The 13,630-nt window shown below is 37.0% G+C and overlaps 6 protein-coding genes and 3 pseudogenes across 6 annotated transcripts; 3 read left to right on the top strand and 6 right to left on the bottom strand.

Annotated features, from left to right (window-relative positions):
* Positions 1-71: 71 nt before the first annotated feature.
* Positions 72-449, bottom strand: LOC148600507 (histone H2A-like). Its single transcript, XM_088558199.1, has one exon. The coding sequence runs from the start codon at positions 447-449 to the stop codon at positions 72-74; it is 378 nt and encodes a 125-aa protein (XP_088414325.1).
* Positions 450-703: 254 nt separating this feature from the next.
* On the top strand, positions 704-1,081 carry LOC148600506 (histone H2B pseudogene; annotated as a pseudogene).
* A 680-nt stretch (positions 1,082-1,761) lies between these two features.
* On the bottom strand, positions 1,762-2,073 carry LOC148600505 (histone H4). The gene has a single exon (XM_088558198.1). It carries the CDS (start codon positions 2,071-2,073, stop codon positions 1,762-1,764), a length of 312 nt encoding a protein of 103 aa, XP_088414324.1.
* Positions 2,074-5,049: 2,976 nt separating this feature from the next.
* On the bottom strand, positions 5,050-5,427 carry LOC148600504 (histone H2A-like). Its single transcript, XM_088558196.1, has one exon. It carries the CDS (start codon positions 5,425-5,427, stop codon positions 5,050-5,052), a length of 378 nt encoding a protein of 125 aa, XP_088414322.1.
* Positions 5,428-5,681: 254 nt separating this feature from the next.
* LOC148600503 (histone H2B pseudogene) lies at positions 5,682-6,059 on the top strand (annotated as a pseudogene).
* A 680-nt stretch (positions 6,060-6,739) lies between these two features.
* On the bottom strand, positions 6,740-7,051 carry LOC148600502 (histone H4). Its single transcript, XM_088558195.1, has one exon. The coding sequence runs from the start codon at positions 7,049-7,051 to the stop codon at positions 6,740-6,742; it is 312 nt and encodes a 103-aa protein (XP_088414321.1).
* A 2,986-nt stretch (positions 7,052-10,037) lies between these two features.
* Positions 10,038-10,415, bottom strand: LOC148600501 (histone H2A-like). Its single transcript, XM_088558194.1, has one exon. It carries the CDS (start codon positions 10,413-10,415, stop codon positions 10,038-10,040), a length of 378 nt encoding a protein of 125 aa, XP_088414320.1.
* Positions 10,416-10,669: 254 nt separating this feature from the next.
* On the top strand, positions 10,670-11,047 carry LOC148600500 (histone H2B pseudogene; annotated as a pseudogene).
* A 680-nt stretch (positions 11,048-11,727) lies between these two features.
* LOC148600499 (histone H4) lies at positions 11,728-12,039 on the bottom strand. Its single transcript, XM_088558193.1, has one exon. It carries the CDS (start codon positions 12,037-12,039, stop codon positions 11,728-11,730), a length of 312 nt encoding a protein of 103 aa, XP_088414319.1.
* Positions 12,040-13,630: the final 1,591 nt, after the last annotated feature.

Below are 13,630 nucleotides of genomic sequence, written 5' to 3'. Positions count from 1 at the left end.
GAATCTTTTTGAAAAGTGTTGGTGGCCCTGAAAAGGGCCGTTATATCCGATAGTTCAAAGAACTAAATTATTTATTTTGCAGCCTTTTGAGTCTTCTTGGGCAATAGAACAGCCTGGATGTTTGGCAGTACGCCACCCTGGGCAATGGTGACACCGGAGAGCAGTTTGTTCAGTTCCTCGTCGTTTCTGATGGCCAGCTGGAGGTGACGGGGGATGATTCTGCTCTTCTTGTTGTCACGGGCAGCATTACCTGCCAATTCCAAAACTTCAGCGGCCAAATATTCCATAACAGCGGCGAGATAAACAGGGGCTCCAGCGCCTACCCTCTCTCCATAGTTGCCTTTCCTCAATAGTCTGTGGATACGACCGACAGGGAACTGAAGTCCAGCACGGGACGACCTGCTCTTGGCCTTAGATTTGGCTTTGCCTCCCTTTCCACGTCCAGACATATTGTATTATTTGTGAATTGTTCAGTTTCAAATAAATAAACATAATACTTAAAATATGCAATTTTCCATTTATAGATGCAAACGGATTGGAATGATATCATATGTATGAACCAATCAGTATCACTGTTCTGGCTTGTACTTGGTGTTTTCCGCGAGGTTCGCGCAAACATAATTTCAATCCACTTGGTCGTTTTAAATTGAAATTAGACCGAACTAGTGGGTATTATTCACTGTGTTATTATCAGAGATTAAATATGCCGCCTAAAGCAACTGGATCAAAAGGAGCAAAGAAGGCCGTGACCAAGACGAAAGCTGCACGTGCCGGAGGTGACAAGAAAAGGAAGAGAAGGAGAAGGGAGTCTTATGGAATCTACATCTACAAAGTTCTCCGACAAGTCCATCCGGACACTGGTGTCTCTTCAAAGGCAATGTCAATCATGAACAGTTTTGTCAATGATATCTTTGAGAGAATCGCCGCCGAGGCTTCGCGTCTGGCTCACTACAATAAAAGATCAACTATTACATCTCGGGAGATTCAGACTGCTGTACGTCTTCTGTTGCCGGGAGAATTAGCCAAACACGCTGTTAGCGAAGGGACCAAAGCCGTCACAAAGTACACCAGCAGCAAATAAACTTGCAGTGACGGTCTTCATACTTAACGGCCCTTTTCAGGGCCACCAAAATCTTTCAAAAAGATTCTTATGTTGATACGTTGCAAAACTGTTTATACTCTGAACTTGAATAAGAACAAATGCACACAGAAATCGTATAATCAGAAAAATAAGACTGAAAAGATTTCTTCGCCGTAGAATCAACTCCTTTACATATGAAAGCCACGCATCTAATAAGTTGATTACAAGTCAGGCTCAATAAAATAAATATGATTTCTTTCAAAAAGTGTAGATAGTTACGATACATGTACAGATGTTTGAATTTTTTAATTGAAAATAATAAAATCGGCGGTAAAAGTACATTAGCGTTCACCTTACTACAACGAAATGTGTGAAATCGACACTGAACACTACTCACTAATCGGCATGTGCAATACACAGTCTTAGTCAATAGTTGTTTTTTTGAGCAGTTTTAATAGTGAATGTTGTTGTACATAGATATGTTTTTTCTTGGGTGTCTACTGTGCAGTGATTTATAACAATAAAATGATAAACATTATTCTCAAAATGTTATTGTTGTATGCCATGGGTGTTTTAATTAGAGAAGTTATTTGCTGCATATAACATCAATATCAGAATCTTTTTGAAATATTTTGGTGGCCCTGAAAAGGGCCGTTGTTGTTATTTCTAATGGAAGCTGCTCAACCTCCGAAGCCGTATAGAGTGCGTCCTTGTCTCTTCAGGGCATAGACGACATCCATAGCTGTGACAGTTTTTCTCTTGGCATGCTCGGTGTAGGTGACTGCATCACGAATTACATTTTCCAAGAAAACTTTCAACACACCACGAGTCTCTTCATAGATAAGCCCAGAGATACGTTTGACACCACCTCTTCGTGCAAGACGACGGATAGCTGGTTTGGTGATACCTTGGATGTTATCACGCAAAACTTTCCTGTGTCGTTTGGCGCCTCCTTTTCCTAGTCCTTTACCTCCTTTACCGCGACCCGACATGGTAATTATGTAATAAAACTATATCGGTACATGATTGATGCCGGCAGGACAAAAATAATATATATAACTAGCGCGACCGTGATAGAAAGCCAATCAAGTATTTGTTAAGTAACTTTTCATTGGACAGTTTGTGTGTGACGAGGAATGGAATGTTTTGTAAGAAAGAAAAAAAGGGGGCTCAATTTTTCAAATATAGGAAATAATTCACGGCAAATAATAGACGTTTCACAAATCGTACACACAGACAACGCATGTTTAAACATGATTTATAAAACAACATAGTTATTTGCACATATGTGCAGATAACTTATAAGGCACATCGCCTTATAACTCAATGCATTGACATAAATTCGCATATATATATATATATGTGTGTGTGTGTGTGTGTGTGTGTGTGTGTGCATGTAGCCGCTGTAAAACGCACCAGGTCGCAGAATAATGCCAAATTTCTGTATTTCTTTCTGTTTCGATTATTTTAAAATAACAGAGAAAGTTTTTCAATATACTACTGTGTTGGAAGTCAGACTATTGACGGTCCTTTATACGGGGGAATTTATCCTATTTATTTTCTTTTTTCTTTTTATTTCATTGCAGTGAAGATCGGTGTCGGACTTTTCAATTATGAAAAAGGTCCACTTAAATGCGAGCGAATGTCTGGATTGTGTATCCGGTGAGTGCACAGAATGCAAAAATAAAGCAAAAAAAAAAAATTTATATATAACAAAAAAGTGATAATGATAATAAAAAATATATTGTGTTTATGGCTGAGCGAAATTCTCCGGTTCAGACGACAGGGCTTAAGGAATTTTATGAGGTGATAATTAAAATACTAAGGTATTATAGAGAATTGCTGAAAGGTGTGAGTAGTGCTAACTCTTAGTAACCGGCTTTACGTATTCACTTATACGGCCAATGTATAATGTGTTAAGATGTGTATTGTTCAGAAAGTAAACGCGAATTGACCCTTAAAAAGAAAAAAAAAATATTATGATAAAAAAAAAAATAACGAATAAAAAGTATCAGAAAAAAAAATGACATTAGTCTTTGATAATTTTATATGAAGAAAAGGAAAAAGTTAATATAGATGTAATAATAGAATTTTTAAACATAAAGGGAAGGTGTTTCCATGGACAGAGATACACTTACATTCATATATGAACACATATTTATTAAAAAAAAATTACCACGAAATGCATGAAAGTTGCACACAACGATTACATTTTTATTCCAAATGTATAAATGGAATGAGTTCATGTGTATTGTAAATCCGTCAACGCTATGACGAGAAAGCAATTTGGTCTATTGAAATCACATTTTATGAAAAATAGATAGAGAATATTTGTACACGTATAAACTTATACAAAATATGTGAGATAAAAACTTTTTCGGAAAGGGAAAGATGGTTGTTGAACGGTATGCCTTTATTTATTAGGCGCAATTACTTGGTGTTTTCTAGGTACAGACAGGTGTAAAAAAAGGGTGTGTTACATTTTTTATTCGTGTATTATTAGACTGGATTACATATCAACTTAAAAATCTTTTTTTGAAGATTTGTGTGGCCCTTAAAAGGGCCGTTTTCATAATGTGAAAAGTCACACATTAAGCACGTTCTCCGAATTCTGCGTGCAAGCTGAATGTCCTTGGGCATGATTGTGACTCTCTTGGCGTGGATGGCGCACAAGTTGGTGTCTTCAAAAAGACCGACCAAGTAAGCTTCACTAGCTTCCTGGAGTGCCATGACGGCGGAGCTCTGGAATCTGAGATCAGTTTTGAAGTCCTGAGCGATTTCTCTGACTAATCTCTGGAATGGGAGTTTTCTGATGAGAAGCTCGGTGCTCTTTTGATATCTTCTGATTTCTCTCAATGCGACAGTTCCAGGTCTGTATCTGTGTGGTTTCTTGACTCCTCCAGTAGCGGGTGCGCTCTTACGAGCAGCCTTAGTTGCCAGTTGTTTCCTTGGAGCCTTTCCTCCGGTGGACTTACGAGCGGTTTGCTTTGTACGAGCCATTACGAACGATGTATGATTTCAATAACCGAACGGTGATAATACTGTAGCCTTGAGGGTCGGCTTTTGTCGTCGTATAAATTTGACAAGCAAGTTCATTATTGGTCGGTCGAAGCAATAAAACTCACTGTGATTGGTTATCATTCAGGTAATTTCATTGGAGGAATTGGGAAAACTTTCAATCCACCATTCTATTCATGTTTGAGCTTTGATGACATGTTATCAAGATTATCAAAAACAATTACATTAATAGTTAATTAGATTCACCAACTTACATCTGATGTCACTCACAATTAGTCACATTTCTGTAGCAATTAGTACATACTATTACTACAAGCATTTATCATGGTTTTTACAAAAAATATTTTAGTAACAAACTAATTTTAAAAAATACAAATTATTTTTTTAAGAATCTATTTATCTTGTGTGCAATAGTTATAGTACGTGGTAAATGGGAAATTGATTCTCTTTGAATTAGTACTCCATTCTACTTTTCATCGAGAACTAGCCTGCATAAAACACATACTTAAAATGAGTTATATGGACTCGCGTTAGTAAACATACAACCCACAGGAAAATGCACGGATAAGTATATGCACATTTAGTAGAGGGCCAGAATTCTACACACACAACAGATAACTGAAACTCTACGATGCCCTCGCGTGGCTGCGTTTTTTAACGTTGTTTATTTTTTTTTTATTTTTTTTTTTTTATATTTTTTGTTTTTGTTTTTGTGAAATGCATATTAATTCTTGAATTGCATAGTTATTGTGTATAGTAATACACGTATTTATGTCCGGCCGAAAAAAAAGGCATATAGGGAAGCTGAGGGAGTGGGGGGGGGGTGGTTATAAACTCAGTTTTAGTTGTTTTATAGTGCAAGTACACACATCAATTTAAGAATCTTTTTGAAAAGTGTTGGTGGCCCTGAAAAGGGCCGTTATATCCGATAGTTCAAAGAACTAAATTATTTATTTTGCAGCCTTTTGAGTCTTCTTGGGCAATAGAACAGCCTGGATGTTTGGCAGTACGCCACCCTGGGCAATGGTGACACCGGAGAGCAGTTTGTTCAGTTCCTCGTCGTTTCTGATGGCCAGCTGGAGGTGACGGGGGATGATTCTGCTCTTCTTGTTGTCACGGGCAGCATTACCTGCCAATTCCAAAACTTCAGCGGCCAAATATTCCATAACAGCGGCGAGATAAACAGGGGCTCCAGCGCCTACCCTCTCTCCATAGTTGCCTTTCCTCAATAGTCTGTGGATACGACCGACAGGGAACTGAAGTCCAGCACGGGACGACCTGCTCTTGGCCTTAGATTTGGCTTTGCCTCCCTTTCCACGTCCAGACATATTGTATTATTTGTGAATTGTTCAGTTTCAAATAAATAAACATAATACTTAAAATATGCAATTTTCCATTTATAGATGCAAACGGATTGGAATGATATCATATGTATGAACCAATCAGTATCACTGTTCTGGCTTGTACTTGGTGTTTTCCGCGAGGTTCGCGCAAACATAATTTCAATCCACTTGGTCGTTTTAAATTGAAATTAGACCGAACTAGTGGGTATTATTCACTGTGTTATTATCAGAGATTAAATATGCCGCCTAAAGCAACTGGATCAAAAGGAGCAAAGAAGGCCGTGACCAAGACGAAAGCTGCACGTGCCGGAGGTGACAAGAAAAGGAAGAGAAGGAGAAGGGAGTCTTATGGAATCTACATCTACAAAGTTCTCCGACAAGTCCATCCGGACACTGGTGTCTCTTCAAAGGCAATGTCAATCATGAACAGTTTTGTCAATGATATCTTTGAGAGAATCGCCGCCGAGGCTTCGCGTCTGGCTCACTACAATAAAAGATCAACTATTACATCTCGGGAGATTCAGACTGCTGTACGTCTTCTGTTGCCGGGAGAATTAGCCAAACACGCTGTTAGCGAAGGGACCAAAGCCGTCACAAAGTACACCAGCAGCAAATAAACTTGCAGTGACGGTCTTCATACTTAACGGCCCTTTTCAGGGCCACCAAAATCTTTCAAAAAGATTCTTATGTTGATACGTTGCAAAACTGTTTATACTCTGAACTTGAATAAGAACAAATGCACACAGAAATCGTATAATCAGAAAAATAAGACTGAAAAGATTTCTTCGCCGTAGAATCAACTCCTTTACATATGAAAGCCACGCATCTAATAAGTTGATTACAAGTCAGGCTCAATAAAATAAATATGATTTCTTTCAAAAAGTGTAGATAGTTACGATACATGTACAGATGTTTGAATTTTTTAATTGAAAATAATAAAATCGGCGGTAAAAGTACATTAGCGTTCACCTTACTACAACGAAATGTGTGAAATCGACACTGAACACTACTCACTAATCGGCATGTGCAATACACAGTCTTAGTCAATAGTTGTTTTTTTGAGCAGTTTTAATAGTGAATGTTGTTGTACATAGATATGTTTTTTCTTGGGTGTCTACTGTGCAGTGATTTATAACAATAAAATGATAAACATTATTCTCAAAATGTTATTGTTGTATGCCATGGGTGTTTTAATTAGAGAAGTTATTTGCTGCATATAACATCAATATCAGAATCTTTTTGAAATATTTTGGTGGCCCTGAAAAGGGCCGTTGTTGTTATTTCTAATGGAAGCTGCTCAACCTCCGAAGCCGTATAGAGTGCGTCCTTGTCTCTTCAGGGCATAGACGACATCCATAGCTGTGACAGTTTTTCTCTTGGCATGCTCGGTGTAGGTGACTGCATCACGAATTACATTTTCCAAGAAAACTTTCAACACACCACGAGTCTCTTCATAGATAAGCCCAGAGATACGTTTGACACCACCTCTTCGTGCAAGACGACGGATAGCTGGTTTGGTGATACCTTGGATGTTATCACGCAAAACTTTCCTGTGTCGTTTGGCGCCTCCTTTTCCTAGTCCTTTACCTCCTTTACCGCGACCCGACATGGTAATTATGTAATAAAACTATATCGGTACATGATTGATGCCGGCAGGACAAAAATAATATATATAACTAGCGCGACCGTGATAGAAAGCCAATCAAGTATTTGTTAAGTAACTTTTCATTGGACAGTTTGTGTGTGACGAGGAATGGAATGTTTTGTAAGAAAGAAAAAAAGGGGGCTCAATTTTTCAAATATAGGAAATAATTCACGGCAAATAATAGACGTTTCACAAATCGTACACACAGACAACGCATGTTTAAACATGATTTATAAAACAACATAGTTATTTGCACATATGTGCAGATAACTTATAAGGCACATCGCCTTATAACTCAATGCATTGACATAAATTCGCATATATATATATATATATGTGTGTGTGTGTGTGTGTGTGTGTGTGTGTGTGTGTGCATGTAGCCGCTGTAAAACGCACCAGGTCGCAGAATAATGCCAAATTTCTGTATTTCTTTCTGTTTCGATTATTTTAAAATAACAGAGAAAGTTTTTCAATATACTACTGTGTTGGAAGTCAGACTATTGACGGTCCTTTATACGGGGGAATTTATCCTATTTATTTTCTTTTTTCTTTTTATTTCATTGCAGTGAAGATCGGTGTCGGACTTTTCAATTATGAAAAAGGTCCACTTAAATGCGAGCGAATGTCTGGATTGTGTATCCGGTGAGTGCACAGAATGCAAAAATAAAGCAAAAAAAAAAAATTTATATATAACAAAAAAGTGATAATGATAATAAAAAATATATTGTGTTTATGGCTGAGCGAAATTCTCCGGTTCAGACGACAGGGCTTAAGGAATTTTATGAGGTGATAATTAAAATACTAAGGTATTATAGAGAATTGCTGAAAGGTGTGAGTAGTGCTAACTCTTAGTAACCGGCTTTACGTATTCACTTATACGGCCAATGTATAATGTGTTAAGATGTGTATTGTTCAGAAAGTAAACGCGAATTGACCCTTAAAAAGAAAAAAAAAATATTATGATAAAAAAAAAAATAACGAATAAAAAGTATCAGAAAAAAAAATGACATTAGTCTTTGATAATTTTATATGAAGAAAAGGAAAAAGTTAATATAGATGTAATAATAGAATTTTTAAACATAAAGGGAAGGTGTTTCCATGGACAGAGATACACTTACATTCATATATGAACACATATTTATTAAAAAAAAATTACCACGAAATGCATGAAAGTTGCACACAACGATTACATTTTTATTCCAAATGTATAAATGGAATGAGTTCATGTGTATTGTAAATCCGTCAACGCTATGACGAGAAAGCAATTTGGTCTATTGAAATCACATTTTATGAAAAATAGATAGAGAATATTTGTACACGTATAAACTTATACAAAATATGTGAGATAAAAACTTTTTCGGAAAGGGAAAGATGGTTGTTGAACGGTATGCCTTTATTTATTAGGCGCAATTACTTGGTGTTTTCTAGGTACAGACAGGTGTAAAAAAAGGGTGTGTTACATTTTTTATTCGTGTATTATTAGACTGGATTACATATCAACTTAAAAATCTTTTTTTGAAGATTTGTGTGGCCCTTAAAAGGGCCGTTTTCATAATGTGAAAAGTCACACATTAAGCACGTTCTCCGCGAATTCTGCGTGCAAGCTGAATGTCCTTGGGCATGATTGTGACTCTCTTGGCGTGGATGGCGCACAAGTTGGTGTCTTCAAAAAGACCGACCAAGTAAGCTTCACTAGCTTCCTGGAGTGCCATGACGGCGGAGCTCTGGAATCTGAGATCAGTTTTGAAGTCCTGAGCGATTTCTCTGACTAATCTCTGGAATGGGAGTTTTCTGATGAGAAGCTCGGTGCTCTTTTGATATCTTCTGATTTCTCTCAATGCGACAGTTCCAGGTCTGTATCTGTGTGGTTTCTTGACTCCTCCAGTAGCGGGTGCGCTCTTACGAGCAGCCTTAGTTGCCAGTTGTTTCCTTGGAGCCTTTCCTCCGGTGGACTTACGAGCGGTTTGCTTTGTACGAGCCATTACGAACGATGTATGATTTCAATAACCGAACGGTGATAATACTGTAGCCTTGAGGGTCGGCTTTTGTCGTCGTATAAATTTGACAAGCAAGTTCATTATTGGTCGGTCGAAGCAATAAAACTCACTGTGATTGGTTATCATTCAGGTAATTTCATTGGAGGAATTGGGAAAACTTTCAATCCACCATTCTATTCATGTTTGAGCTTTGATGACATGTTATCAAGATTATCAAAAACAATTACATTAATAGTTAATTAGATTCACCAACTTACATCTGATGTCACTCACAATTAGTCACATTTCTGTAGCAATTAGTACATACTATTACTACAAGCATTTATCATGGTTTTTACAAAAAATATTTTAGTAACAAACTAATTTTAAAAAATACAAATTATTTTTTTAAGAATCTATTTATCTTGTGTGCAATAGTTATAGTACGTGGTAAATGGGAAATTGATTCTCTTTGAATTAGTACTCCATTCTACTTTTCATCGAGAACTAGCCTGCATAAAACACATACTTAAAATGAGTTATATGGACTCGCGTTAGTAAACATACAACCCACAGGAAAATGCACGGATAAGTATATGCACATTTAGTAGAGGGCCAGAATTCTACACACACAACAGATAACTGAAACTCTACGATGCCCTCGCGTGGCTGCGTTTTTTAACGTTGTTTATTTTTTTTTTATTTTTTTTTTTTTATATTTTTTGTTTTTGTTTTTGTGAAATGCATATTAATTCTTGAATTGCATAGTTATTGTGTATAGTAATACACGTATTTATGTCCGGCCGAAAAAAAAGGCATATAGGGAAGCTGAGGGAGTGGGGGGGGGGTGGTTATAAACTCAGTTTTAGTTGTTTTATAGTGCAAGTACACACATCAATTTAAGAATCTTTTTGAAAAGTGTTGGTGGCCCTGAAAAGGGCCGTTATATCCGATAGTTCAAAGAACTAAATTATTTATTTTGCAGCCTTTTGAGTCTTCTTGGGCAATAGAACAGCCTGGATGTTTGGCAGTACGCCACCCTGGGCAATGGTGACACCGGAGAGCAGTTTGTTCAGTTCCTCGTCGTTTCTGATGGCCAGCTGGAGGTGACGGGGGATGATTCTGCTCTTCTTGTTGTCACGGGCAGCATTACCTGCCAATTCCAAAACTTCAGCGGCCAAATATTCCATAACAGCGGCGAGATAAACAGGGGCTCCAGCGCCTACCCTCTCTCCATAGTTGCCTTTCCTCAATAGTCTGTGGATACGACCGACAGGGAACTGAAGTCCAGCACGGGACGACCTGCTCTTGGCCTTAGATTTGGCTTTGCCTCCCTTTCCACGTCCAGACATATTGTATTATTTGTGAATTGTTCAGTTTCAAATAAATAAACATAATACTTAAAATATGCAATTTTCCATTTATAGATGCAAACGGATTGGAATGATATCATATGTATGAACCAATCAGTATCACTGTTCTGGCTTGTACTTGGTGTTTTCCGCGAGGTTCGCGCAAACATAATTTCAATCCACTTGGTCGTTTTAAATTGAAATTAGACCGAACTAGTGGGTATTATTCACTGTGTTATTATCAGAGATTAAATATGCCGCCTAAAGCAACTGGATCAAAAGGAGCAAAGAAGGCCGTGACCAAGACGAAAGCTGCACGTGCCGGAGGTGACAAGAAAAGGAAGAGAAGGAGAAGGGAGTCTTATGGAATCTACATCTACAAAGTTCTCCGACAAGTCCATCCGGACACTGGTGTCTCTTCAAAGGCAATGTCAATCATGAACAGTTTTGTCAATGATATCTTTGAGAGAATCGCCGCCGAGGCTTCGCGTCTGGCTCACTACAATAAAAGATCAACTATTACATCTCGGGAGATTCAGACTGCTGTACGTCTTCTGTTGCCGGGAGAATTAGCCAAACACGCTGTTAGCGAAGGGACCAAAGCCGTCACAAAGTACACCAGCAGCAAATAAACTTGCAGTGACGGTCTTCATACTTAACGGCCCTTTTCAGGGCCACCAAAATCTTTCAAAAAGATTCTTATGTTGATACGTTGCAAAACTGTTTATACTCTGAACTTGAATAAGAACAAATGCACACAGAAATCGTATAATCAGAAAAATAAGACTGAAAAGATTTCTTCGCCGTAGAATCAACTCCTTTACATATGAAAGCCACGCATCTAATAAGTTGATTACAAGTCAGGCTCAATAAAATAAATATGATTTCTTTCAAAAAGTGTAGATAGTTACGATACATGTACAGATGTTTGAATTTTTTAATTGAAAATAATAAAATCGGCGGTAAAAGTACATTAGCGTTCACCTTACTACAACGAAATGTGTGAAATCGACACTGAACACTACTCACTAATCGGCATGTGCAATACACAGTCTTAGTCAATAGTTGTTTTTTTGAGCAGTTTTAATAGTGAATGTTGTTGTACATAGATATGTTTTTTCTTGGGTGTCTACTGTGCAGTGATTTATAACAATAAAATGATAAACATTATTCTCAAAATGTTATTGTTGTATGCCATGGGTGTTTTAATTAGAGAAGTTATTTGCTGCATATAACATCAATATCAGAATCTTTTTGAAATATTTTGGTGGCCCTGAAAAGGGCCGTTGTTGTTATTTCTAATGGAAGCTGCTCAACCTCCGAAGCCGTATAGAGTGCGTCCTTGTCTCTTCAGGGCATAGACGACATCCATAGCTGTGACAGTTTTTCTCTTGGCATGCTCGGTGTAGGTGACTGCATCACGAATTACATTTTCCAAGAAAACTTTCAACACACCACGAGTCTCTTCATAGATAAGCCCAGAGATACGTTTGACACCACCTCTTCGTGCAAGACGACGGATAGCTGGTTTGGTGATACCTTGGATGTTATCACGCAAAACTTTCCTGTGTCGTTTGGCGCCTCCTTTTCCTAGTCCTTTACCTCCTTTACCGCGACCCGACATGGTAATTATGTAATAAAACTATATCGGTACATGATTGATGCCGGCAGGACAAAAATAATATATATAACTAGCGCGACCGTGATAGAAAGCCAATCAAGTATTTGTTAAGTAACTTTTCATTGGACAGTTTGTGTGTGACGAGGAATGGAATGTTTTGTAAGAAAGAAAAAAAGGGGGCTCAATTTTTCAAATATAGGAAATAATTCACGGCAAATAATAGACGTTTCACAAATCGTACACACAGACAACGCATGTTTAAACATGATTTATAAAACAACATAGTTATTTGCACATATGTGCAGATAACTTATAAGGCACATCGCCTTATAACTCAATGCATTGACATAAATTCGCATATATATATATATATGTGTGTGTGTGTGTGTGTGTGTGTGTGTGTGTGTGTGTGTGTGTGCATGTAGCCGCTGTAAAACGCACCAGGTCGCAGAATAATGCCAAATTTCTGTATTTCTTTCTGTTTCGATTATTTTAAAATAACAGAGAAAGTTTTTCAATATACTACTGTGTTGGAAGTCAGACTATTGACGGTCCTTTATACGGGGGAATTTATCCTATTTATTTTCTTTTTTCTTTTTATTTCATTGCAGTGAAGATCGGTGTCGGACTTTTCAATTATGAAAAAGGTCCACTTAAATGCGAGCGAATGTCTGGATTGTGTATCCGGTGAGTGCACAGAATGCAAAAATAAAGCAAAAAAAAAAAATTTATATATAACAAAAAAGTGATAATGATAATAAAAAATATATTGTGTTTATGGCTGAGCGAAATTCTCCGGTTCAGACGACAGGGCTTAAGGAATTTTATGAGGTGATAATTAAAATACTAAGGTATTATAGAGAATTGCTGAAAGGTGTGAGTAGTGCTAACTCTTAGTAACCGGCTTTACGTATTCACTTATACGGCCAATGTATAATGTGTTAAGATGTGTATTGTTCAGAAAGTAAACGCGAATTGACCCTTAAAAAGAAAAAAAAAATATTATGATAAAAAAAAAAATAACGAATAAAAAGTATCAGAAAAAAAAATGACATTAGTCTTTGATAATTTTATATGAAGAAAAGGAAAAAGTTAATATAGATGTAATAATAGAATTTTTAAACATAAAGGGAAGGTGTTTCCATGGACAGTGATACACTTACATTCATATATGAACACATATTTATTAAAAAAAAATTACCACGAAATGCATGAAAGTTGCACACAACGATTACATTTTTATTCCAAATGTATAAATGGAATGAGTTCATGTGTATTGTAAATCCGTCAACGCTATGACGAGAAAGCAATTTGGTCTATTGAAATCACATTTTATGAAAAATAGATAGAGAATATTTGTACACGTATAAACTTATACAAAATATGTGAGATAAAAACTTTTTCGGAAAGGGAAAGATGGTTGTTGAACGGTATGCCTTTATTTATTAGGCGCAATTACTTGGTGTTTTCTAGGTACAGACAGGTGTAAAAAAAGGGTGTGTTACATTTTTTATTCGTGTATTATTAGACTGGATTACATATCAACTTAAAAATCTTTTTTTGAAGATTTGTGTGGCCCTTAAAAGGGCCGTTT

The sequence above is a fragment of the Perna viridis genome, chromosome 13 (genome assembly GCF_037379345.1).
Source record: "Perna viridis isolate PV_CMFRI_1.1 ecotype Kerala chromosome 13, ASM3737934v1, whole genome shotgun sequence".
In the NCBI taxonomy this organism is placed as follows: domain Eukaryota; kingdom Metazoa; phylum Mollusca; class Bivalvia; order Mytilida; family Mytilidae; genus Perna; species Perna viridis.
The sequence above is the reverse complement of the archived record's forward strand: the minus strand, read 5'-3'. Positions and strand labels throughout refer to the sequence as shown.